This window comes from Nannospalax galili, unplaced genomic scaffold (assembly GCF_000622305.1).
Source record: "Nannospalax galili isolate Female #2095 unplaced genomic scaffold, S.galili_v1.0 scaffold634, whole genome shotgun sequence".
NCBI lineage: Eukaryota > Metazoa > Chordata > Mammalia > Rodentia > Spalacidae > Nannospalax > Nannospalax galili.
Window position 1 is genome coordinate 1,361,790 of NW_008336853.1, and position 25,331 is coordinate 1,387,120.

General features: G+C 50.1%; 3 protein-coding genes across 9 annotated transcripts; 2 read left to right on the forward strand and 1 right to left on the reverse strand.

Moving 5' to 3' along the window:
- The first annotated feature begins 246 nt into the window (after positions 1 to 246).
- Slc25a19 (solute carrier family 25 member 19) lies at positions 247 to 14,892 on the forward strand. Of its 5 annotated transcripts, none has more exons than XM_008831415.3 (7): positions 249 to 438; positions 3,919 to 4,089; positions 4,254 to 4,409; positions 8,281 to 8,451; positions 11,583 to 11,766; positions 12,259 to 12,389; positions 14,251 to 14,892. In XM_008831415.3, exons 2-7 carry the CDS (start codon positions 3,934 to 3,936, stop codon positions 14,431 to 14,433), a joined length of 981 nt encoding a protein of 326 aa, XP_008829637.1. In that variant the 5' UTR covers positions 249 to 438; positions 3,919 to 3,933; the 3' UTR covers positions 14,434 to 14,892. The 5 variants fall into 5 exon arrangements, with proteins under 5 accessions (XP_029418565.1, XP_008829637.1, XP_029418564.1 ...); XM_029562704.1 differs by having other exon boundaries at positions 249 to 434; XM_008831414.2 differs by having other exon boundaries at positions 257 to 326.
- A 750-nt stretch (positions 14,893 to 15,642) lies between these two features.
- Mif4gd (MIF4G domain containing) lies at positions 15,643 to 22,452 on the forward strand. Of its 3 annotated transcripts, none has more exons than XM_008831424.3 (6): positions 15,643 to 16,601; positions 17,518 to 17,648; positions 20,021 to 20,130; positions 20,287 to 20,442; positions 20,549 to 20,641; positions 21,168 to 22,452. In XM_008831424.3, exons 2-6 carry the CDS (start codon positions 17,567 to 17,569, stop codon positions 21,393 to 21,395), a joined length of 669 nt encoding a protein of 222 aa, XP_008829646.1. In that variant the 5' UTR covers positions 15,643 to 16,601; positions 17,518 to 17,566; the 3' UTR covers positions 21,396 to 22,452. The 3 variants fall into 3 exon arrangements, with proteins under 3 accessions (XP_008829646.1, XP_008829647.1, XP_008829645.1); XM_008831425.3 differs by lacking the exon at positions 15,643 to 16,601 and adding an exon at positions 16,644 to 16,759; XM_008831423.3 differs by lacking the exon at positions 15,643 to 16,601 and adding an exon at positions 16,713 to 16,952.
- Mrps7 (mitochondrial ribosomal protein S7) lies at positions 21,855 to 25,321 on the reverse strand. Its single transcript, XM_008831422.2, has 5 exons — positions 25,090 to 25,321; positions 24,364 to 24,555; positions 24,201 to 24,264; positions 23,564 to 23,731; positions 21,855 to 22,598 (listed from the first exon to the last, which is right to left on the reverse strand). The coding sequence occupies exons 1-5, from the start codon at positions 25,170 to 25,172 to the stop codon at positions 22,377 to 22,379; spliced, it is 729 nt and encodes a 242-aa protein (XP_008829644.1). The 5' UTR covers positions 25,173 to 25,321; the 3' UTR covers positions 21,855 to 22,376.
- Positions 25,322 to 25,331: the final 10 nt, after the last annotated feature.

The following is a 25,331-nucleotide window of genomic DNA, read 5'->3' on the forward strand; positions in this document are numbered from 1 at the left end:
AAAAGAGGCCTGAAAACCTCCCCGCCTTCTTCCCAAGCGTCAGGAATACGCATGCGCACGCTGAGTGGGACTACATCTTCCAGGAGGCTCTTCGCTTCCCCTTTGTGAGGGGGCGGGGCTTGACCGCGGGAAAACTACGTTACCCAGGGATACCACGCCGCTGGGCCCTCCAGCGTAAAATGGTTGGTCCAGCGGTTGTCGGAAGCTGTGCGTTGATTGGCCCAGAAGCCCGTCAGTTACTGGCAAGTGCAGTTAAGTTTTGCGGTTAGATTGCGTGGAAAGGGAAGCACCCCGCGTGCGGAATCTGGCCGCGCTCGCCGCGCCCGGTGCGTGACCTCACCCTTCGCGGTCGTTCGGGTACTCTCAGGGACCTGCACACCCCCCACCCCACCCCACCCCCGCTCCTCGGGCCGGACCACAGGGAGCACAGGAAGGCAGGTACTCATGCGGGGGAGGGACGGATGCTCACATGGCACACCTGACCTAAGAAGCATCTTCAGGGACGCGCTAGGGGAAACTCCGCATAGCCTCCCCCGCGCCCGTGCACACTGGGGTGTCCACCTCCCTGGACTTAGGGTCCTCTCCCTCCTCCCCCGGGCGCCGCGGTACCCACGTCGGGACATTTGCACAGCCCCTAAGCAGAACACGTGGGTGCTCGGGTACTCACCTCTGGGCACCTGTCTACCGGCCTGGGGTCTTAGGCAGAAAAGAAGCTATGTAAAGGTAAACTCCCTTGCACCCCACACCCTGCCTCTGATTGCCAGCAACCGCCCTGCCTTGGTCCTGGGTGTTTTATGTTAATGCAGTCATTTCTAAAATCTGTTTAGGTATCAAAGAGTATGGCTGTAAGGGGATTTCAAATTAACAGAATATTTATTTTTGTTGTTTTGAGAGTAGCCTTGAACTTGCTGTGCAACCAAGGATGACCTTGAGCTTCTGGATTTCAGGACTGTCACCGTGCTGGTGGCGGTTGAACCTAGGGCCTCATGAGTACTCCACAAGCACTCTAGCAACTGTGCTGCATTCCAAGCCCTAATTTTTGAAATTCTTATGTTATTGTAATTTTCTTTTCTGGAAAAAACAAACAAGCATATTTTAAAAGATCTCTCAGGCAGGGTGTGGTGTGGTGGCACACACTTTTAGTCCCAAGCAGAGGCAGGCATATCTCTGTGAGTTCAAGACCAGCCTGGTCTACAGAGTGAGTTCCAGGCCAGCTGGGGCTACAGGGAGACCCTGTCTCAAAAAGACCAATAAATAAGTAAATAAGTAAATAAATAACAGGTGTTATGACTTACTGGTTTTCAAAATTTATCCTATAATTTGCTCAGCAGTCCAGACCAAGCAGGTCATCATTCCCACTTTCTAGAAAAGGCCATGGTTTAAAATCTGCCCATGGTGTATGGAAGAGACAGAATTGAACCCAGGTTTTACTTAATTTTATTTACATTTATTTACGTGTATATGTGTGTACACACACAGACATGCCATAGTGTATCAGAGGACAACTTACAGGAATAGTTGCTTTTCTACCATGTGGGTCCTGGAGATGAAACTCAGGTTGTCAGGCTTCGCAGGAGACACCTTTACCCAATGAACAATCTGGAAGGCCCCAGACTTTTATTTTTGGCAGTACTGGGAATTTCTCTGAGCTATATGCCCAGCCCTCCTTCTTTCTTTTTTTTTAATTTTTTAAAATAGTAAAAATTTTATGTGCCTGTGTGTATTGCCTGCATGCATGTATGTAAGTGCACCCATATCATGCAGTGCCAGAGGAGGTCAGAAGAGGGCATCAGATCCCCTAGAACTGGAGTTACAAGTAGTTAGCTGCCATGTGGGTCCTCTGCAAGAGCAGCCAGTGCTCCCAACTGTTTGTGCTCCCCCCCATCCCTTTTTAATGTCTGTGTTGAATCAAATCCAGGGTTTGGGGCATCCTAAGCAAACACTACTTTTTTTGTTTTGGTTTCTTGAGAATAGTTTCATATAGGCCAGATTGATTCCTAATCCTCATGCCTCTACCTCCCATGTTCTGGGATTACAGATGTGAGCCACAGCATCCAGCTTTCTTTTTACTTTTTTTGCAACAGGGTCTCCCTGTAGCCCCAGCTGTCCTGAATGGAACTCACAATGTAGACCAGTATGGCCTCCAACTCATAGAGATACCCCTGCCTCTGCCTCCCAAATGTTGGGATTAAAGGCATGCGCCACCATATCCAGCTCTCTTTTTACTTTTCATTTTAAGACACGGTTTCACTTTGTAGTCCAGACTGACCTCAAACTTGTGGTCTTCTTGCCTTGGTCTCCTGAGTAACTGTAACCTAGGCTTTTTGATCTGATGCCAGTGATGCAGAAATGTTTATTTATTTAAATCTGCATATAACCCAGCCTCTCCCACCTTCTCCTTGGTTTGAATTGTGCAGTTACTGGCTGGGCTTCCAGGGAGAAGAGGCTGATACCTTCTCAGCCTGTCCTGAAACTGAGCCAGGACACCTGCCGCTCGGCTTTCTCACTCCTTCCCTCCTGACTGTAGGAAAGCTGATACTGTTCAGGACTAAGCAGGCCCCTGGCAACCCTGAAGAGGGCTCAGTCACCAAGTCCCATGCCCTTATTTAACCTGCTTCTTCCAGGTGTGGAGGAGAGATTCCAGGATAGATGAGAGAAGGGGGAAAAAAAAATCAAAATGAGGGTGTGGAAGTGGTCGTTGGCTTGTCAGTGACCTCATAACTGCTAAGAGTCTTCAAACTGTAGGTTAATTCTCAGAGCTTTTCTAACATCATTTTATATTTTAAAGGTGTTTTGTTTGTTTCTTTTGTTTTTTTGTGTGGGGGGTTGTTTGTGTGAGACAGGTTCTCACTATAGCTCTTATTGGCCTGGAATTTGCAGTGATTCTCCTGCCTGTGTCTCCCAAGTGCTGGAGTTTCAGTGAAGGAAGGGTGAAGAGGTCGCTGGGTTATTCCTTTGTATAGTGAAGGTTTGTTAGAGACCAGGAGGATTTTTTTTTTTTTTTGGAAAAAGTCTTTTATTATATTTGTTTATTTGGGGGATGGGCACATGTGGAAGACAAAGGACAACCTGTGAGAGCTGGTTCTGTCATGTGGACCCCAGGTCAAGAGCCCTTTACCTGCTTTGTCATCTCACTGGCCAAGAATTTTTTTTTTTTTTTTTTTTGTCCTTTTGAAGCAGGGTCTCCCTGTAGCCCCAGCTGTCCTGGAACTCACTATGTAGACCAGGCTGGCCTTGAACTCACAGAGATCCGCCTGCCTCTGCGTCCCAAGTGCTGGGACTACAGGTGTGTGCCACCATGCCCGGCAAGAATTGGATTTTTTAAAAAAAGATTTTGTATATGTGTGCATGTATCTGGTTTTGTCTATATGAATGTATACATGTGAATCAGATATCCTTGAAGACCAGTAGAGGGTGTTGGACCCCTTGAAGTTGGAGTTATCGGTGTTTGTGAGCCTCCTGATATGGGTGCTGGAATCAAAATTCTGGTCCGCATCATGGAGTAGCAAGTGCTCTTAACCAATGAGCCATCTCTTAAGGTTTGAGAATTGGACTTTGGAGACAGGGTCTCAAATAGCCCAGGCTGACCTTGAGCACAATATGTTGTTGAGGGTGGCTTTGAACTCCTGATCCTCCTGTTTCCACCTCCCATTTGCTGAGATTCTAGGCCTGTGCCAACATACCTGCTTTACGGTTAGCTCTTTTCTGGCACAGGAAATGCAAGACAGACCATTCAAACCATCCAGGGACTTGCATTCTAGTTGGGGGAAGACAAGAAACAAATGTGTCTGTGTCCCACAGTAATAAGGCTTTTTTACAAAGAAGGCTGGTGCTTTATCTGGGCTGGCCAGGTAGGGCCGCTGTGGGGAGGTGGTGACCCTAAGGGACTTGTCTCATCTTTGTGACTCTTACATTTAGGCTTGATGCTCATGGATGTTGGATGGACCAGAGGCAGGGATGGTCGGCTATGACGCCAAAGCAGATGTCAAGGCTAACTCCAAGTTGGACGTGGCGGTGGCAGGGTCTGTATCTGGATTTGTTACTCGTGCCCTGATCAGCCCTTTGGACGTCATCAAGATCCGTTTCCAGGTACCCTTTCCCCCGTTTTCCATGTAATGGGCTAGAGGACAAATTCAGTCCTTCTTGCAAAAACTTGGAATTTTGTCAAGGTGAACTCAGCATTTCATTTCCTAACATTGCCCCTTGTCACCCCCCCCAACTCCTGTCTTGACCTTTTTGATTTTGACCCCTAGCTTCAGATTGAACGCCTGTGTCGAAGTGACCCCAACGCTAAATACCATGGGATCATCCAAGCATGCAAGCAGATTCTGCAGGAGGAGGGCCTAGCAGCCTTCTGGAAAGGACACGTTCCAGCCCAGATTCTCTCCGTGGGCTATGGAGCTGTCCAAGTAGGTAGCAGGGGACCGTGAGGTCACTGGGGTCACATTGCTCTGTGGAGCAGAGGGAGGGTGCAGCAGTTAAAGAATACGGCCCTTGATGGCAGTGCCTACTCTGTCCTCTTGCCTTAATGGGAAGCCAGCTGACCTTGTGAAAACATCAACAGACTGAGCCCCACCTTAGACCTTTCCTTCCTCATATCCCCACCGTCCATCCAGTCTTCCCACACCATGTTCCCATACAACTTGGTAAAGAGTAACAGTAAGGCCTTTCCTTTCCTTTCCTTTTTTTTTTTTTTTGTCTTTTTTGAGACAGTCTTCCTGTAGCCCCAGCTGGCCTGGAGCTCACAGAGATCTGCCTGCCTCTGCCTACCTAGTGCTGAGATTAAAGGCGTGTACCACCGTGCCGGCTAAATTACATTTTTTAAAAAAACTTTTATTATTTTATGTGTATAAGTGTATTGCTTGCATGTGTATAAGTGGACCTATGTCATGCAGTGCCCGCAGAGGTCAGAAGAAGGCATCAGATCCCCTGGGACTGGAGCTAGAGATCGTTGTTAACCATCATGTGGGTGCTGGGAATCAAACCCAGGTCCTCTGCAAGAGCAGTCAGTGCTCTTAACCGCTGAGCCATCTCTCCAGCCCCTGAATTACATTGTTTTAACTTTTTAACTTTTTTTTTGGAAACAGGGTCTCCCTGTAACCCCAGCTGGCGTGGAACTCACTATGTAGACCAGCTGGACTTTGAATTTACAGAGATCTGCCTGCTTCTGTCTCCCAAGTGCTGGGACTACAGGCCTGTGCCACCACCCCCAGCACATTTTTTTAATTTTAATTTTTAGTTTCATTTATTTATTATTTTATGTGTATGGATGTTTTGCCTGCATGTATGTGAGTATACCATATCTGTGCAGTGCCCCCAGGGAGCTGAAGACGGTGTTGGACCCCCTGCAACTAGAGTTAAGGATGGGTGTCAGCTACCATGTGGGTGCTACGAACTGAACCCAGGTCCTCTGTAAGAGCAGCCACTACTCTTAACCTCTTAACTGCTGAGCCATCTCCCTTTGCTCCTTTTGTTTTTAAAATTAGTTACTTTTTTTGTGACAGGGTTTTACTATGTAGTCCTAACTGGCCTGGAACTTGCTATGTAGACCAGGATAGTCTTGAACTCACAGAAATCTGCCTACCTCTGCCTCATGATTACTGGGACTAAACACATGCACCACTATCCCCAGCTCTTAAATTACATTTTATTTTATTTTATTTTTTGTTGTTGTTGTTGTTTTTGACAGGGTCTCTTTAGTCCCAGCCTGCCCGAAAGTCACTATGTGAACCAGGCTGGCTTCATTCTCACAGAGATCAGCCTGCCTCTGCCTCCCAAGGGCTGGGATTAAAGCCACACACCACCACACCTGGTGCTATGTTTTATTTTTTTATATTTTTATGTTTATTTTTATTTTATTTTATTTTATTTTTGTCTTTTTGCTCCCCGTAGCCCCAGCTGTCCTAGAACTCACTGTGTAGACCAGGCTGGCCTTGAACTCACAGAGATCCATCTGCCTCTGGGACTAAAGGCTTGCGCCACCACGCCCGTCTTATTTTGATTTTTATGTGTATGCATGTTTTGCCTGCATGAATGTAAGTGCACGTGTGCAGTGCCCACAGTGGCCAGAAGTGGGCACTGAATCCCCTGGAACTGGAGTTAGAAATGTGCGTGCTGGAAGCCAAACCTGGGTCCTCTGCAGCTGCAAGAGCAGCTTCTCCTTCTACCCCGTGGGTCCCAGGGATTGAACTCTTGTCGTCAGGCTTGGCTTCAGGCACCTTTTCCCACTCTTTCATCCTCTGAAACAGTACCTTTGCCAGGTGGTTTGCGTGCACTTCAGGCGCTTAAGAGGAGCGTAGAGCATCAGGCTTTACATGGACTGCAGGGAAGCAAGGGCAGCTGCCAGGACCTCACGGTCAGTTCGTGGCAGGCAAGGACTGACACTTGGGCTTCTGGTTTTGGCCTTGCCTTCCTTTAGCCAAGTGCCAGTGTATTTTGTGGCATGTGAAATACACTGGCACTTGGTAGGAGTGATGGAAATGTCCCAACCCTGTAGAGTGCAAGTAGGCCTGGCCCCTGGCAGTGGTTGTGTGAGGTGAATTTGTTTGTCACTCTGATTTTACAGAACTGAAGCCTGTGGCTGAGAGAGCTTATGTGGTCAATTTCTCCAAAGTTTTTGCAGGAACATGGCAGGGGAGCAGGTGGTATAGTGGGAGAGCCGGGAGTAGGACCTGGGCAAGCTCCTGTGTGTAAGGCCCTGGCTTCGGTCCTTAGCAAGGCCAAAAATAGATGAGAAAGAGGCAGAGGCAGGCTCCTCCCTGGTGCTTCTGACCCCCTCATAGCCTGTTGAAGTGATGTGCCTACCAGGTTGGTGTGTCTCTGCCATTCTGTGACCTCATCCAGCAAACAAGTAGACATTGCACCATGGAGAGTAAAATGCAGCAGCATGGTGGTCTCAGGAAGCTGAGATGTCTGCAGGTGTTGGGGAAAGCCATGCGTATGGGGGGGTTACCCATGGAACTCTGCCATGAACCTGGCAGAGATTGAATCATATAATGGCTGGCTTTTCCCAGGTCTCAGAGAAGTGAATGAGTGGAGTTTCCTGATACAGAACTTTTCCAAGCCTGTGTTGTGATACACACCTGTAATCCCAGCACTCAGGAGACTGAGGCAGGAGGATGGACACAAATTTCAAGGCCATCCTGGTCTAGGTAGCAAGTTCCAGGCCAGCCAAGTCTACGTAGTAAGAACATAACTCATAAACAAAACAATAAAATATCCCGTTTTTTTCTTTATTCTTTTTCTTTTGTGTATCTGTTCATGTGTGCATGCATATGGAGGCCAGAGATGTGTGTTCCTCTGTCATGATTCACTGTGCTTGGTTTGGTTTTGGGTTTTTTTGTTTTGTTTTGTTTTTTTTGAGACAGGGTTCTCACTGTGTAGCCCTGACTGGCCTGAAATTCACTGTGTAGATCAGACTGGCCTGGAGCCTACAAAGCCTCTGCCTTCCCAGGCTGGGTTAAAGGTATATGCTAACTTGCCCAGCCTCCATTGTATTTTTAAAGATACATACATATATTTTTGGTCTTTTTGAGACAGGGTCTCCCTGTAGTCCCAGCTGTCCTGGAACTCACTATGTAGACCAGGCTGGCCTTGGACTCACAGAGATCGCCTGCCTCTGCCTCTCAAGTGCTGGGATTAAAGGCGTGCGCCACCACGCCCAGCATTTTAAAGATATTTTATGTGTATGAGTGTTTTGCCTGCATGTAAGTGCACCCATGTCATGCAATGCCTGCAGAGGCCAGAAGAGGGCGTCAGATCCCCTGGAACTGGAGTTATAGTTGTTAGCTGACATGTAGGTGTTAAGAATCAAACTCACAGAGATTCACTTGCCTCTGCCTCCCAAGTGCTGGGATTAAAGGCATGTGCCACCATGCCTGGCCCCTTTATCATTTTTATTTTATGTGTATGAACGTATTGCCTACATGTGTAAATACACTCATGTCATGAAATACCCACAGAGGTCAGAAGAAGGAATTGGTTGTTAGTTGACATGTGGGTGCTGGGGAATTGAATCTGGGTTCTCTGCAAGCACGGTCAGTGCTCTTAACCGCTGAGCCATCTCTCCAGCCCAGCCCCTCCCCCTCTTTTTTTTTTTTTTTTTCCGGTCTTTTTGAGACAGGGTCTCCCTGTAGCCCCAGCTGTCCTGGAACTCACTATGTAGACCAGGCTGGCCTGGAACTCACAGAGATCTGCCTGCCTATGCCTCCCAAGTGCTGGGACTACAGACGTGCGCCACCACGCCATGCCCCTTGGTGACTTTTTTGCTCACTCTTTCAGTTTTTGTCATTTGAAGAGCTGACTGAGATGCTTTACAGAGCCAACTTGTATGACACTCACGAATTCTCAGCACACTTCATTTGTGGTGGACTGTCTGCTGCCTTAGCCACTCTGGCTGTGCATCCTGTGGATGTTCTGCGCACACGCCTTGCAGCTCAGGGTGAGCCCAAGGTGAGTGCTCAGGACCCAACAAGGGAGGTCTGAACGAGGAGGACCATATAGGACTTGGCACTCTTGTCCTTGGCAGAGGCAAAACTGGGGCACCTTGATTCTCTGCATGATGACGATCACTTCATAAGGCCTGTAGCTAGTCAGCTCTCTGCAAGGTGCTTCGTGTCCTTTCCTCCCGGTAGCCCATAACCTCCCTGGGGAGACAGAACCCACATAGGTGAGACAGTAAGTATCCAGTAGTGGCTGATGAGGGTAGGTGTCTGGGAAAGTGGGATTCAGGCTGTGGTACCTTGAGAGTACCCTTGGTTTCCTCAAAGAATGGGTTGAAGATGGGATAGATGAGTTAGACTCAGGGAAGGACTTACTGAAAGCAATGAATCAAGTCCTGTGTCTTAGTTACTTTTCCTATTGCTCTGATAAAATGATGAAAGCAACTTAAGGGAGAAAGGGTTTATTTTGGCTCATAGTTCAAGAGACCATCATGGTGGGGTCACAGTGTGTCTGCTATTAGGAAGCAGAGAGCGATGATCATTTGTGCTCAGCTTGCTTTCTCCTTTTTATGCAGTCGGAACCTAAGCCCTTGGAATGGTACCACCTGCTTTTAGTGTGGGTCTTCCCACCTCAACTATCCTAATTGATAATCCCTAACAAACATCTCAGAGGCATGTCTCCCAGGTGATTCTACATCCTGTCAAGTTAAAAATATTAACCATCCTGTCCTGAAACAGACGTCCACCATGATCTCTGCTTCTTGGGGTGTATTTAAGAAAGACCAAAAAAAAAAATAGCATTACTGACTGGGGACTCGATCCTGTAATCCCAGCACTTGGGAGACAGTTTAAGGTCAGCTTGGGCTAGAGTGAGACTGTATCCCTAAAACAATGTAAGGAATTTGTCTGAAGGCACAGTGGGTAAAGGCACTGGCCACCAAGTCTGGCGACCTGAGTTCAGTCTCTGGAGCCCATAATGGAAAGAAACAACCCCCACAGTTTGTCATCTGACCTCTACATGTGAGACATGGCATACATATACCCCCTCATACACAATAAATAAATGTAAAAATAAAATAGAGTAGAACAGCAATGCATGTGTGGGTGTGAGGGTGTGTGTGTGTGTGTGTGTGTGTGTGTGTGTGTGTGTGTGTGTGTGTCCAACTGCTTCTCTTGGATTTTAGGCCCTCATTAGTAGGGAAGGAAGGACACTTTGTTTAGGAATTTGATCAAGATCCTTGGAGTCACTGTGGTTTTGGTTCTGCCTGGCCTTTTAGTTGGGTGGGTAGACATTCAGACAACACTTTGGTCGCAAAGAGCCAGGTCTCCTGGGATTAGTCTGAAAGACAAGGATTGTGGCGTAAGAGCCAAATTGCTGCATATGATAATTCAGTAAGAAATTAAGAGGTTGAGGTGATTGCCCTGGTGGAGAAATGGGGTGAGGGGCCATAAGAGCTAAACAGAAATATGGAGGGGGGGCTTTCATAGAGGACAAGTCACTTTAGCACTGCGGCGGGGGGGCTTGGGCTAAAAGGAAGGTGGCTGGTGACAACCCAAGGTTTTCTGTACTGCTCCTGTTTCTTTCCAACCTTCAGTGAAAGATGGTGGTAAGGGAAAAGTAGAGGCAGTATTGAAGGGGAATAGTATATTACTTCTGCTAAATAAAAAGTTACAGGTGGGCACTGTTCTGGACTAAGCTCCTGCTCTGAGCCCCAAGAGACTGGGCTAAAAAATCATAATGGCATCACTCACACTAAAGCTCCAAGTCACCATGCCGAATCTGAGTTGTTTATCTTACCTTCCAAAATACCAGGATTAGAGTGATAACAGAATTTCCCAAACAGGCCAGATCCAGTTGGCATGGCAATGAAAATCCCTCTGCCCTAATCCTGCAGAGTAACCTGGTGTCAACCAATCAGACATTCTTCTGTTCTTTGTCAAGGTCCCAACCTTGCAGGGAAAGAACTTTCAAGTGAACCATCAACTCTTCATCTTATTGTTGTCTGTGATTTCTTTGGGAACCCTGGGCAGGTTCCTTGCTGTTGCAAGTGGCCTTTTTATGTGTATGAATGTTTTGCCTGAATGTATATTCCATGAACCCACATGTGTAGTGCCTGCAGAGGCCAGAAGATTCTCTGCAGGAAGGCTTCTTCTCTGCAAGAAGAGGGCATCAGATCCCCTGGAAGTGAAGTTTCAGATGGTTATTAACCACCATGTGGGTGCTGGGAATTGAACCTGGGTCCTCTGCAAGAGCAGCCAGTGCTTTTAACTGCTGAGCCGTTTCTCCAGCCCCCTCTGGGCACTCTTTAACAATGGCCTCCAGAGTAGACTCCTTTTGTGTGGTTTCCAGAGTTCAGGAGGCGGAGAAAAGCCGTTTCTCCAGCCCCCTCTGGGCACTCTTTAACAATGGCCTCCAGAGTAGACTCCTTTTGTGTGGTTTCCAGAGTTCAGGAGGCGGAGAAAAGGGCAGCACCTTTTGCTGTCCACAGGATGCTGCTGGGACTCTTTGGACACATATGCACTTTTGTGCACACAGGAGGACATAACAATCTTGGACATTCTAGAAAGGGAGTTGGCAGAAAAACCTCACTTTTTTGTTGGTTTTGATCCAGGGTTTCCCTATGTAGTTCAAGCTGGCCTCAAACTCAGGGTCCTCCTCCCTCCACCTCCCAGGTGCTAGAATTATAGGTGTGTGCCACCTTGCTCAGATAGGCTTTGTTTGTTTGTTTTGAGACAGGGTCTCCCTGTAGTCCCAACTGGCCTAGAACTCACTATGTAGACCAGGTTGGCCTCAGAGATCCACCTGCCTCTGCCTGGGAGAGTACTGGGATTAAAGGCTAGGGCTGCCACACGGTGCCCAGATAGCCTTTTGAATTTTTAAGACTAGATCTCATTTAGCTCAGTCTAGTATACAGCCATAGATGACCTTGAACTCTTGATCTTCCTGCCTCTATTGAGTTGCAGGATTACTTGTATACACCACCACATCCTGCCTTTAAATTTTTGTTCTAGTCTGGAAGGAAAAAGCTATGCTTTTGGCAGCTGGGTCTGAGATGAGGAGAAAGGAAAGGGATGCGATGGGCCATTCTGGGGCTGAGTTTACCTCCCTGAGCTCACTCATGTTTGAATTTATGTGTCCAGATCTACAACAACCTGCGTGAGGCCGTGGTGACCATGTACAGGACCGAAGGCCCCACAGTCTTCTACAAAGGCTTGGCTCCCACGGTGATTGCCATCTTCCCGTATGCCGGGCTGCAGTTCTCCTTTTACCGCTCCTTGAAGCTTGCCTATGACTGGGTCATACCGCCGGATGGAAAGCAGACCGGTGAGACATACCACCCCAGCCTTTGTGAACCTTAAAGGAAATGGTTTTCCTGTCAGAAGCGCAGGCCCGACTACTGTCTGTCCCTGGCTCTGTGATGTAGCTAACAAAACAAGCAACCCGGGGGCTTTTCCTCTTCCAGCTCTGCTTTGTGCTCTCATTCTTGCTACAATGGTTATGTCTGGCTGGTCAGGTTCCCTTTGGAGATTCAAGGATGCTTATGGGATTTGGGTCTGTGGTAGAGATTAGCTCTCGTGACATTATTTTTTTATTTTTATTTTTTGGTCCTTTTGAGACAGGGTCTCCCTGTAGCCCCAGCTGTCCTGGAACTCACTATGTAGACCAGGCTGGCCTCCCTCTCACAGAGATCCACCTTCCTCTGCCTCCCAGGTACCAAGATTAAAGGTGTGTGCCGCCATGCCTGCTCCCAGTGGGTTTTATGTCATCCATAAGTTGCATTTCTCTCACCCCTTCAATCTTGATTCTCTGGTTCAGGGAACCTAAAAAACCTGCTTTGTGGCTGTGGATCTGGAGTCATCAGCAAGACCCTTACGTATCCACTGGACCTCTTCAAGAAGCGCCTACAGGTGGGAGGGTTCGAGCAGGCCCGATCTACCTTTGGCCAGGTGAGCCATCCCTGTACAGAGAACTTGGACACTTGCACTCACTGGGCAGTGAAGGGATCAGCAGTCAGTAATCCCTACTGGGCAGCGCTAACAACTGTTCCCCCACCTTGTCATCTGTAGTTTTATTTCTTTGCATAGAAACACATACAGTTTAACAGAAATGGGGTTACACATACAAGGTGTTGTAACCTTTTGCCATTTACCAACTTGTCCTGAAGAGACAGTTTGAATGTTTTTTTTAAAAAATACTTTATTATTTTTATTTTATGAGTATTGCCTACATGTATGTGAGTGCACCAGTGTCTTGCAATGCTGAGGAGGTCAGAAGAGGGCTTTGGGTTCCCCTGGAACTGTAGTTAAGGACGGTTGTTAGCCGCCATGTGGGTGCTGGGAAGCGAACTCGGGTCCTCTGCAAGAGCAGTCAGTGCTCTTAACCACTGAGCCATCTCTCCAGCCCCGACAGTTTGAATTTGGACCTGTAGGAATGGCAAGAGTCCAGGACAGAGGCCCTTTTCCCAGTGGAAACGAGTATGTTCTGTTTTGGCTGGATGGTAGAGGCACCCATGGGAGGGCCTGTGAAGCTAAGTTGGGGAGAGAAGTCAGCTACGCTGGAGTGCCTTGAATACCAAGTGTCTTTTTGAGACAGGGTCTTCCTGTAGCCCCAGCTGGCCTAGAACTCACTATGTAGATCAGGCTGGCCTCTTTTTCACAGAAATCCACCTGCGTCTGCCTGCCAAGTGTTAGAATTAAAGGTGTGCTCCATGGCCGAATGCCAGGTGTCTTAACAATGTGTGATGTTGTCCTAGTTTGTTTCTCCATTGCTGTGACAAAACACTCTGACCACTACCAACTTGGGGAGGAAAGGGTTTATTTTATCTTACATCTTCCGGGTCACAGTTCATCAGGGAGCCCAAGGTAGGAACTCAGGGCAGGAACCTGGAGGCAGGAGCTGGAGCACAGGCCATGGAGGAACACTGCTTACTGACTTGCTCCCTGGCCTCTGCTCAGCCTGCTTTCTTTTTTTCTTTTTCTTTCTTTTTTTTTTTTTTGGTCTTTTTGAGACAAGGTCTCCCTGTAGCCCCAGCTGTCCTGGAACTCACTATGTAGACCAGGCTGGCCTTGAACTTACAGAGATCCGCCTGTCTCTGCCTCCCGAGTGCTGGGATTAAAGGCATGCACCACCACACCCAGCTCTAGCCTGCTTTCTTATGCAACACAGGCCCACCTGCCCAGGGGTGGCACCACCCATAGTGGGCTGGGCCCTCCCACATCATTCATCAATCAAGAGGATGCCCCACAGGCATGGCCACAGACCAGTTCAATGGAGGAATTCCCTAGTTGAGGCTCCCTCTACCCAGGTATGTCACGTTGACAGTCACGCTCTCCAGCACAGGTGTCACCCTCATCATCAGGGGTTCTTGCACTTTTGGAGCAAGGCATAGGGAGGGTTGTGCCTTGGGGACATAGGTCTGACAACAGCTTGTGTCAACTAGAGGCAAGGAAGTCAGGCTGGAAGTAGGCACTAGTTAGGATAAGAGCTAGTGATGGCCAGATTCAGATCTGTTGCCTAAAGGGGACCAGGTATGAGGAGGTGAAGGATCCAAAATGGTTCAGAGCTGTCACTGCATCCTCAAAGCCACAGCCAAACGTGTACCTCATCACCCAGAAGGAGCTCTGTCCAGGTGCTCACTCCCAGGCCTTCCTTTCATCCATTAAATCCACTTGAACTTAGTCCACTTGAACTAGAAAGAATAAAGAATTTCATTCACTCTTCCAACAATTAGTTATTGAGAGCTGTGTTGTGCCAAGTAGATCCAAATTTTAAATCTCTCTTTCCTTTCAACCTGAACCTTCTCCCCAGGTGCGGAGCTATAGGGGCCTCCTGGATTGCACCAAGCAGGTACTACAAGACGAAGGCACCAAGGGCTTCTTCAAGGGCCTGTCCCCCAGCCTGCTGAAGGCTGCCCTCTCCACAGGCTTCATGTTCTTCTGGTATGAGTTCTTCTGTAACCTCTTCCGCTGCATAAGGAGAGAGGACAGATAGCTGTGAGGGCAGGAGGGCCCTAAGGTCTTGACTGGAGGTACCTCCCTAAAGAAAGAAGCAAGACTCTCTGAGCTCATACTGCGTGATGGGTGCTGCCTGGGTGGCCTTCCAGACCAGCTGTCCTGAGCATGAAGAGTCATCAAGAACTGCTGGCAGAAGGGCAAGGGCCGCCTTTGTGAAAGAGCACAAGGAGAAGGAAGCGCATGGGCGGTGGGAACAAGGCCCCCCGAGAAGGAACCTGGGCGCTTTCTCCTGTGTCCAGCTGAAAAGGATTCAGATGCCATCCTCCACTTTATAGTTCTGTCTTTGAGGGACCTCTCCCAGTTCTGGATGGAGCCACCGCCTGAATGCAGAGGGCTGGGACTGGGCTCTCTGCAGAAGTCTCACCCCCCCACAATGTGGTCTGTTTCTCCTACCAACTTATTTAATAGACATTAAAACATGAAGCACGTTCCTTATCATACTCATGCACCTTCCCTTACAAATCACACCCCAGCACAGGGAGGATGATGGAAGGGGCCCTGTCTTCCTTGCCATCCTGAGGCAGTTCTCCTTAGCTTACTGGGAGAACGCTAAGCAAGTGGGTAACTTCTGAACCCCCAGCTTCAGACCTTTGCAGCTGCAAGGCTTCAGCACCCAGGCCTTGTTTTCTTAGGGACACAATGGGAAGGACTGTGAGGCCCAACCAGCTTCCAGGGAGAAAGCAGGAAGCAAAGGGGATATGCAGGCCAACAGGAGTAGACAGGTGCAGCCTCTACCCCCCAGTCTACCTCCATGGCTCCCTTTTCACTGAGTGTTGGGTTAGTCCTGCTGGGGTGGGGGATGGGAGGAGTGCACCATCAGGCCAGGTGGCAACAGCACCAGCTCTGGGTTTGAGCCTTAGCTCAGCGTGGGTGTTGTGTGGGTGTGGCCTCTGATCCCAGAAGGGCCTCAGCCCTGAGGCAGCATAGTGAGAGAGAGCAGAAGAAAGGGCAGCCAGCCTGGTGGGGCACAGTTGGCACCCAGGAGAGCTGCCAAAACCAGAGATTCAGACAAATGTGTCTAGGTAAAGAGAAACTTTCGTGGGGGCTGGAGAGATGGTGCAGAGCTTAAGAGCACTGGTTGCTCTTGCAGGGTTCGAGTCCCACCACTCACAAGGCAGCTAACAACTCTCCTAACTCCATGGAGTTCCAGGGGATTCAATGTCCTCGTCTCACCTCCTCAGGTGCACTTAGGTACATGCAGGCAATACACTCATACACATAAAATAATAAAACCCTTAAAGAGGAACTTTGGTGTCAGGAGTACATACACAGAAATATGACTGCCACCCTGTCCACATTCCTGGTTTTCTGGGGTTGGCCTGGTAGAGGGAGGAAGGGAAGTGGAGCCCTGAAATGACTGCTTCAGTGGCTGTCCCCATGGAAGCTGGGGCCTTTGCCCTGCCCCCTGTCAGTCTGGTTGTCTCACGCAGGCTCCCATCTTGACTTGGCTGTATGGTCCACTGCCCCTTCCCTGGGGACTTTTGGCTGCCGGTTCTTAAGGTCCAGGATGCTGTTAGAGGGTGTCTGAGTCTGGTGGGCTCTTGGCTTCCTGGGTTTGGAACTGCAGGAGACAGCTGACATTTTCTGTGAAGTCTGGTTGAAGTAGTCTTGTTCCTCAACGCGCTTGCTCTCTGGGGTTTCTTCTACCCAAGGGAAGAGTTCTCGTCACCTGTTTCCTGTGGCTGCCGTGACAGTTCAACGGTCGTTTTGACTACATCCATCAGTTCCTGTTCTCATCTGAGCTGGTGGGGGAGGAGCAGTAAAGCGCTCCCCCCTCCAAAAAAAAGACCGAGGTACGCAACCGGATACATCACTGGCGACAGTCAGCTGGGACACTTCCTCTCGAACTGCCCCCTTTGCCATTATTGTTTGCTCTGGGTGAAGAAGGATCAGGAGTTACCAGGGTGTGCCCCAACCCTGTGCATACCCTTCTCCAACTCTGGGCGCAGCAGGGAAGCAGCGGGACCCCCCAAGTTGCCCAGCGGCCCGCCTCTCCTCCCGGGGCCGGCCACGCCTTCCAGGGGCTCCTCCCACACCGCGCCGCTGGCCAAGCCTCTGACCCTGTTCACCTGATTCCCGCGAGAGACATGGTGACGAGGCGGGGGTGCCACCGGGCTAGACCGAGGTCTTGGAGCCCAAGAGCAGGTGCACCTGGGGAAGACGGGCGGGGGCAGGGGGAGCACCGACCGGGCGGGTGCAGGGCGAGGCGGCCTGCCGGCAGGTGGCGCTAACGAGCCCTTCCTCCCCCGCGCGGCGAGATGAGCTCAGCGGCCGCGCGGACAGGCGCGCCACCGGCCGGCCAGGTGGGTCCTGCGCCACCGGGAAAGGCGTTCCGGGCTTAGGAAGGGTGCGGAGACCTGGAGACCCGGGGAGGTCGGCCCCGTGAGGGACCCCAGCCCGGATCTCCGAACGCCACATCCAGCGCGTTACTGTAGGGGAAGGATCCCGAAGGCCGCCCAGGAACTCGGGGTGTCGAGTGGAATCGAGTGGAGAAGGGTCGGTTTTCTGCCGAGAGGCCAGTTTAACCAGTCTGCCCGGGGCCGTGGGATCTAGCCGGGGCCCTGGGAGTTCGGGCTCTGAGCCGCCCAGGAGACTCCGGCTCCCACCCACGCGGGCGGCAGGGGTGGGTTTTGTAGACCGAGAACTATGGCAAAGGCTGGGGGAGACGGTTGGAAAGAGGGGCTTGGAGTCCTGCTGGGATAGGGTGCGTAGCTTGGAGCCCTCAGCCTCGTCAGTCGCCCGCAACGGACGACTGGACGTCCATTTCTCCACAACCTCCCCTAAATTTACCCTGATATTAGCTGATAATAACTCGAGTCCTGTCAGAACTGTAGGCGCATTCCGCCTTCATCTCATGTTATCGCCGAAGCCTGGGGTTTCCTAAGCTGATCAGCAGGTGTCTAGTTGGGGCTCAAGTCTCCAGCAGACGCCAGACTTGGTGGGCTCTCAGCCAACCTCTGAATGCTGCAGTTCAGTGGCCCCTCCCCACCCAGGGTCTGCAGGACTGGGATCTGGAGCTGTGCGATTCACACCTGAAGCCTCTCCGCTGTCTGCTTCTTAGGTGCTATCATTAGTTCCATCCAGTGAGCAACTGCTGGGGCTGGACCATCATGGGTGAGGCCAGCAGAGAGGAATATAAAATCCAGTCTTTTGATGCAGAGACCCAGCAGCTACTGAAGACAGCACTTAAAGGTGAGCTTAGAAGATCTGATTGAGCAAGAATTGCAGGGGGCTGAGCCCCAGACCCAGGGGTTCTGCCTAGTCCTCCCTTTGCTTTCTGAGAATAAGAGTCACAACCTAATTCTTGAACAGGAAAACAAGCTACATTAGGTCAGTGTTTGGGGGGATGAATCACAGAGCCGTCTTTAAGACTGTGAAGTCTTTAAGTACCCATGAAGGAGAATAGTCTGCTCTTTACAGCCCTTTGCACTGGACTTGGTTCCTGTGCTGCTACAGCCAGCTCTCCTGAATGTGCAGAGCTGCCCGACCTGGGACAGAGGATGGAGAATCAGCTTGGCGGAGAAGATACGTAATTGCCTGGCCTAGTACCTTTTCATTATAACACTCAAAACAGAAGTTTGACCTAACAATTAGCAATGCCCATCACAGGCCAAGCTAAGCCTGTAGGGGATGGCCTTGCACAGTGCTCATGTCAGGGACCTCTATGTGTTATGAAGACTGTTGAGCCCCTGCAGTGGTGTGTACCTGTAATTCCAACAGATTACAGAGGCCGGAAGATTACTACAAATTCAAGGCCAACCAGGTCTACATAGAGTTCCAGGACAGCGAGGCTGGAACTTCTCAAAAAAAAAAAAAGGAAGTCTTGGCAGTCAGAGTACATTCCTCAACCTACTGCCAAAAGATGTGTGTCCTAAGAAACTACATTCTGGTACTTTGGTCTCTTCCAGCCACATAATTCTTTTTATTTTTTGAGGCAGGGTCTCACTGTATAATCAGGTTGGTCTTAAACTCACAGAAATCTGCCTGCCTCTGCCACCTGAATGCTGGGATTAGAGGTATGTACCACCACACCTGGCAAAATACAATCTTTTTTGTTTGACACAGGGTCTTCCTGTAGCCACAGCTGGCCTGGAACTCACTATGTAGACCAGGCTGGGGTATATCTCTGAGACCTTCCTGCCTCTGCCACCTGAATGCTGGGATTAGAGGTATGTACCACCACACCTGGCAAAATACAATCTTTTTTGTTTGACACAGGGTCTTCCTGTAGCCACAGCTGGCCTGGAACTCACTATGTAGACCAGGCTGGTGGATATCTCAGAGACCCTCCTGCCTCTGCCTCCAGAGTATTGGGATTAAAGGTGTGAGCCACCACATCCAGCGAAATAGTGTTTTTAAAAATTTATGTATACCTGCTTGTATGTGCACCACATGCATGTAGTGCCTATGGAGGCAAGAGGGTGTCAGATCCCCTGAAACTGGAGTTACAGTGCCGGGAACCGAACCTGGAACCTCTACATTAGTAGCAAGTGTTCTTCACTGCTGAGCCATCTCTCCATCTGTTATCTGATTGGGCAACCAGGGGACTAACAGTTGAACTTAACCCTAGGTATGGTGACTGCACCTTCTTTGTAGATCAGACTGGTGTGGAACTCAGTACGTAGACCAGGCTGGCCTAAAACTTGTGGCAATCTTCCTACCTCTGCAACTCTAGGCATGCCATCATGCCCAGCTCCTTTCATCCTTTGTTTTGTTTAAAGACAGGGTTTCGTATAGCCCAGGCTGACCTGGGACTCTGTACGCAAGGGTAACCCCGATCTCCTGATCCTTCTGTTTCCACTTCTTGAGTGCTGGGATTACAGGCATGCCACTGTGCCTGGCTTTTTTTCCCTTTAAGTATGTTATGGGAATGCTCTGCTACAACTATCTCAAATCCTCCAATGCAGTGGCACATTCCTTTAATTCAGCAGGCAGGAGGCAGAGGCAGGCCAGCCAGGGTTACACAATGAAACTCTCACTCACAAACAAAACAATGGGGCTGGAGAGATGGCTCAACAGTTAAGAGCACTGGCTGCTCTTGCAGAGGACCCAGATTTGGGTCCCAGCACTCACATGGTGGCTAACAACTGTCCATAACTCCAGTTCCAGGAGATCCAGTCCTCACTTCTGGCCTCTGCTGACATTGCATACATCGGTGCACTTACATACATATAGGCAAAATACACAAGTGCTGACATTGCATACATCGGTGCACTTACATACATATAGGCAAAATACACATAAAATAAAAATATGCATAGTGGGGTTAGAGAGATGGCTCAGCAGTTAAGAGTACTGGCTGCTCTTGCAGAGGACTCAGGTTTGATTCCCAGCACCCATATGGCAGCAAGCAACTGTCCGTAACTCCAGTTCCAGGGGATCCGGCACCCTATTCTGACCTCCATGGGCATTGCATGACACAGGTGCACTTACACACATGCAGGCAATACACTCATACACATAAAATAAAAAATTAAAACAGCAAACCTCTGTCCACGCCTTAGGAGATGGCGGCAAATGTGGTAAGCAGGCAGCTGTGGACTCCCCTCCTGTCTCTACTCTAGATCCAGGTGCTGTGGACTTGGAGAAAGTGGCCAATGTGATTGTGGACCATTCTCTGCAGGACTGTGTGTTCAGCAAGGAAGCAGGACGGATGTGCTACGCCATCATCCAGGTTGGGGGGCCTGGCAGAGGAGTGCTTTGAGGAAGGCACCTCAGGAGCGGGCACAGCAGAACAGATGCATAGGATTTTAGACAGAGAAAGGCTGGGGTGGGTAGAGTGGCCATGGCCCTGTCCTCTGCTCCTTACTACCCCTTCCCTGGCTCACAGGCAGAGAGTAAACAAGCAGGCCAGAGTGTCTTCCGTCGTGGACTCCTCAACCGGCTGCAGCAGGAGTACCAGACCCGGGAGCAGTTGCGAGCATGCTCCCTGCAGAGCTGGGTCTGCTACGTTACCTTTATCTGTAACATCTTTGACTACCTGAGGGTGAGGCAAGGGAAGCCACACAGTTCGGCTGTCTCCCAAGGTCAAGATTGGACGGTTCCCCATGGCCACTAATGCTGCTGCCCTGGCCCCTCTTGCTCTCTCACAGGTGAACAACATGCCCATGATGGCCCTAGTCAACCCTGTCTATGACTGTCTCTTCCGGCTGGCCCAGCCTGACAGTCTGAGCAGGGAGGAGGAGGTGAGTGGCCATGAGACAGAAGGCTGTGGAGAGCAGGCTGGCTCTGCTGAGTACCAGCCCCGTCTGTCTCCTTGGAGGACACTGCTTCTAGGAGCCTAGTAGGGGAACTGAAGGCCTGTAGCAAATACAAGACAAATTACTGTGTCTGGAATTTATCCAGAACAGAGAGCAGCCAAAAGCCAAGTAGCTGAATAGAGTCTTTCCAGTAGGAAAGCCAGCCTATGATAGGAATGGGGAGAGCCATGGCCATCTGTGGACACAGATGGCCCAGAAGCCAACTTTGGGTCAGGTAGTAAGAGGTAGGCAGAAAAGTAGGGGTAAGTAGGTTTAGAAAAAGGCCTGAGTTCAGCTTAGTCAGATGTTACAGATAAGAACCTGAACATTTCCTGTTTGGTAAGATATGGGCAATACCCACTGGTGTCAGGATGAAGCTGCTGTAAAGGGCAAAGCACGGTACCCAGTAAGCACTGTGACTGTGTGCCAGGCAGCCCTCTCTGGCTGAGCAGGTCTTCCAATCCCCCTGCAGGTGGACTGCCTGGTGCTGCAGCTGCACAGGGTTGGGGAGCAGCTGGACAAGATGAATGGGCAGCGCATGGATGAGCTCTTTGTCCTGATCCGGGATGGCTTCCTGCTCCCATCGGGCCTCAGTTCCCTGGCCCAGTTGCTGCTGCTGGAAATCATCGAGTTCCGGGCAGCTGGCTGGAAGACCACCCCCGCTGCCCACAAGTATTACTACAGTGAGGTTTCTGACTAGGTGCAGTGCCACAGATGCTTATGACAGCACATACCTTCCTGCAGCCCCTCCTGGCACCAGAGTCTTTGCTTCTCCCAAAGTCCCTTCTAGACTTTCACAACTGCTCTGGCCCACCCTGTTTCTTCCTGTACTCAAAGAGTTCGGGAGAAACCAAACAGATCTGGTGCCCTGGCTTGAAACTGTCCCACATTAGCCTGTCCCCAAGTCCTGTCACCTTCTTTCTCCCACCACCTACCTGGGCCAGGCAGAGAAAGGTAACTCCTAACAACCACTGAACTGTGTAACCACTGGTGCAATACTTCCTTGGTGCCTCAGTTTCCCCATCTGTAAAATGGGTAACCATAGCCACTGGTGACTGGTGGGATGCTTTGGAATGTTGAAGGGCAGAAGCAGAGCACAAATTTTAAGAGAAATTTTGTTTTAGACATTTTGTACAAAAGACCACTGTGGAGATAAGCCTGTTTCTTCCAGTCAGGTTTAATGTGTAGCAGTGCCTCCTCAGGCTAGGGTGAGGATTTTCTAATAAACCTTTTCTGAAACCAAAACTGCTTCCTTTCATAGCATCCAAAGGTGAACCCACAGGCTGAGGAAAGAGAAGATGGGGCCTTGGTGTCTTGGAGAAAATCTCTAAGCTATGCTCCCTCTTTACAAGGGGGTAGAGCAGGGAAACCAATTCTAATCCCAAAGAAAGGGTGGATGTAGCACACCTGCGACTGCACCTGAGATAACTGACTGCAGGTGGCCCCGTCTTCATTTCTGTGAAGGGCAGTATCATTCCTTCAAGTTGTACTTCGCTCAATTTCTAGTTGGTATGGAAAATCTTGAAAGGGGTTCACTGGTGGGACCTAAGATTGTATTACACACGTGCCCCTCCATCCTTAAAAGCAAAGTCATCCTTTACTCACAGGTACTTTCCACTGGGGCAATAGCTCAAGTGGTTTCTTGCAGCAATGTCCTGGGCTTTCTACCTCTTCTTTCGGGCTACCACCAGCGGTAGTGGGCCAGTGCCCGGTTGGCCTCTGCCATCTTGTGCATGTTGTGCTTCCTCTTGATCACGGGACCCCTGTTGTGAAAAGCCTCTAGCAGCTCATGTGACAGCTTCTCTGGCATCAGTGTCCGCCGGTGCTTATTCTCTCGGCATTCTGTGATCATCCATTTCATGGCCAGGAAGCGGCGACGGCGGTCAACCAGAGGCACAGGGACCTGGGTGAGGAGATAGGATAAGGGTGTGTTGGGCCTGTTGGTGTGCAGACCTCCTGTCTCTCTGACCTCTGAGAAGTGCTCATGCATTTTTTCTGAACTAGTTCTGGTAAAGAGTCCTGAGGAGAGAAGCCAGACTCTTCTCAGAGCTTCCAGTACCTTGGGTGACTTCAGTGACACAGACATAAGGGACAGTCACTCAGTAAATACTCAGCACTGACCTCCTTCCTGCCCAATGGGAAACATTTAACAAGTTGACACAAGCTTCATCTTGGAAAAGCTCTGTCAGCTGAGGGAAGTTAGCCACTTCAGAGTAAAGGTGCCTAAAACTATGACTTTGAACAAGAATCATTTGCCAGGTACTAAAGATGCAGCCAGTGATAAAGGCTCTACCCTTACCAGTTTGTACTGAAAAATGAGAAAACAACTTACATGACAATATAAAGTAACTAAATGCTATGACGGCTGCCTAGTTCAGTTCAAATCTGGCAAATTGTCAGTCACGTGACAAGTACTAGTGTAGACTGGCATATAAAGGTGGAATATAAACACAGTCCCCTTACAGCGAGTTTACAGTTTAAGCCACATGATGCTGGACAGAAGGGGAGGGGAGTGGGTTCCCAGAAGGTGGTATTTAACTACTTCTTTCTTTTCTGCCTTTTCCATCCTATGCCTGTGGGTTTTTATTTATTTATTTATTTTTGGTCTTTTTGAGACAGGGTCTTCTTGTAGCCCCAGCTGTCCTGGAACTCACAGAGGATCTGCCTGTCTCTGCCTCCCTGGTGCTGGGATTAAAGGCATGCGCCACCACGCCCAGCGCCTGCCTGTGGTTTTTACGCTTTGGAACTTGGGTGAACAGAACTTGATGGTCTTCAGTCTCTAGAGAGCCATTACTCTTGGCCCAACTCTGGACCCTCCCTCCCCCATCTTGTTTCACATGTGGACATCCCTGTTCCTTGCCCATTCACCTGGTAGAAATGGCCCCCCTTGAGGATGGATTCGAGCCCAATCACAGGCTCACAATTTTTCAGTGCCTGGTGGAAGATCTTGTAGGGGTTGCGTTCAATGTTTGCTTGTTCCTCCACAGAAGCAGCATGGTACTTCTCAAACTGCTTCCTTTTCAGAGTTTCTAGAGTCTGCAAACAGAAGGTAGAAGGCTGCTTAGGGTCCTTCAAGAGTTCACCCAGACCAGTACTTGGGAAGTGGAGGCAGGAGTTCAAAGTTATCCTCAGCTATACAGCAGGTTTGGGGTTAGATTGGACTCTGTGAGACCTTCCCTTAAAACAACAGTTTAGCCAGCTCAGTACCCTACCCCTTTACCCCATCACCCAGATCTTTCACAGCAGTGCAGTTCTCCTGGCTTTGCTAGACTAGGACACAAGGGATGGGCTGAGGTGGTTTACTGTCTTTTTTTTTTAATGTGGGCTGAATGGCAGACTCCTGAAGGACTTCATTAAAGTCCCTACCTCCACACATATACAGGAATACATGTTAACGACAGGCATATTAACCCACTCTCAATTTTTAAAGCTGAGCTGAAAAAACCAGGCACAGTACAAAGCCAGTGGAAAAAGAAAGATAACAGAAGAGGAAGGAATGGATTACCTGGGCCATGAGGGATCTGGCCAGTACTTTATTTCCTCCTTTCATCATCATGTTGGTGAATTTACTTCAACGAGAAAGACAATATTTTAGCTTCCCAAGGCTGTGTTACGGAATTCTTACCAGAAATCTTCCAGGCCTTAGAAAAAGAGTGTTTCCCTCTAACCTGATGACTGGGTCTGCAAACACGGAGCTTGTGTGCGTCGATGGGGCAGCTTTGATGAGCTGGGTCGTCCTGACCTCCTGGTGATATTTTTCCTCTTCGGTGAGTTCCGTCACAGGCTTCTGGTAATAATTTTTGTCAATCAAGGGATCTTTAAATTCAGGAGCATAGCGGACACACCTCACCTGGGTTAGCCTGGGAGAAGGAAGCAGCAGCGTACAGAAGCTGACTCCAGGAGCAAACACGCTTGACTTAACAGGCCTGTCTGCCATCACACTGACAGGGAGCGCGGCGTACTTCACCTGGACCGCAGCGATATCCGCGCTGGTCCCAAGAGGCAGGAAGCCCTTCGGGAAACTTCCAGGTAAACTTCCTCCTTGCCAAGTGCTACCGGAAAGGGTAAGCTCCCCCTCAGTGGATTTCCTCCCCGACCCTCCCAGGAGATTCCGTGTCTGGACTCTTTAGCAGGGCCGCACTTTCTGCTCCGAGCAGCACCGTCGATACCAACCCCACCTGTCACTCAAGGGGCGCGTCACTAAGCCCCCAAATCGGTCCAAGGTCACGCAGCCAGCTTAGTGGCTTGAACTCGGTCATCTCGGCCCCCCGAGAAGGCGCTTTCCAATACCCACCGCGGCCCGCCCGTGGCTCCGTTCCTCCCTCGCAGGCCCTTTCGGGAAGGCGCGAAAGCCGTCCCCAGCGCCCACCGTCCACCGCCCGTGGCCCGCTCACCCTGGGAGCCTGCACACGGCACGCCGTATACTCAGGACCAGCCCGGACCACTGCGGCGCAACCCGCAGAGCGGATGCGGCCATCTTGGCTGGCTACAAGGACCCCAGAGGGCTGCCCTCGGCGCGCCTGACGAGCGGCGCGCTCCGGGTTAGAGACGCCACGGGATCGTCACGCCGCATTCCACGCCATTGATCGGGCGGCCCCCACGGAAGAACCCACAGAAAACACTCGGCCCCCGCCCT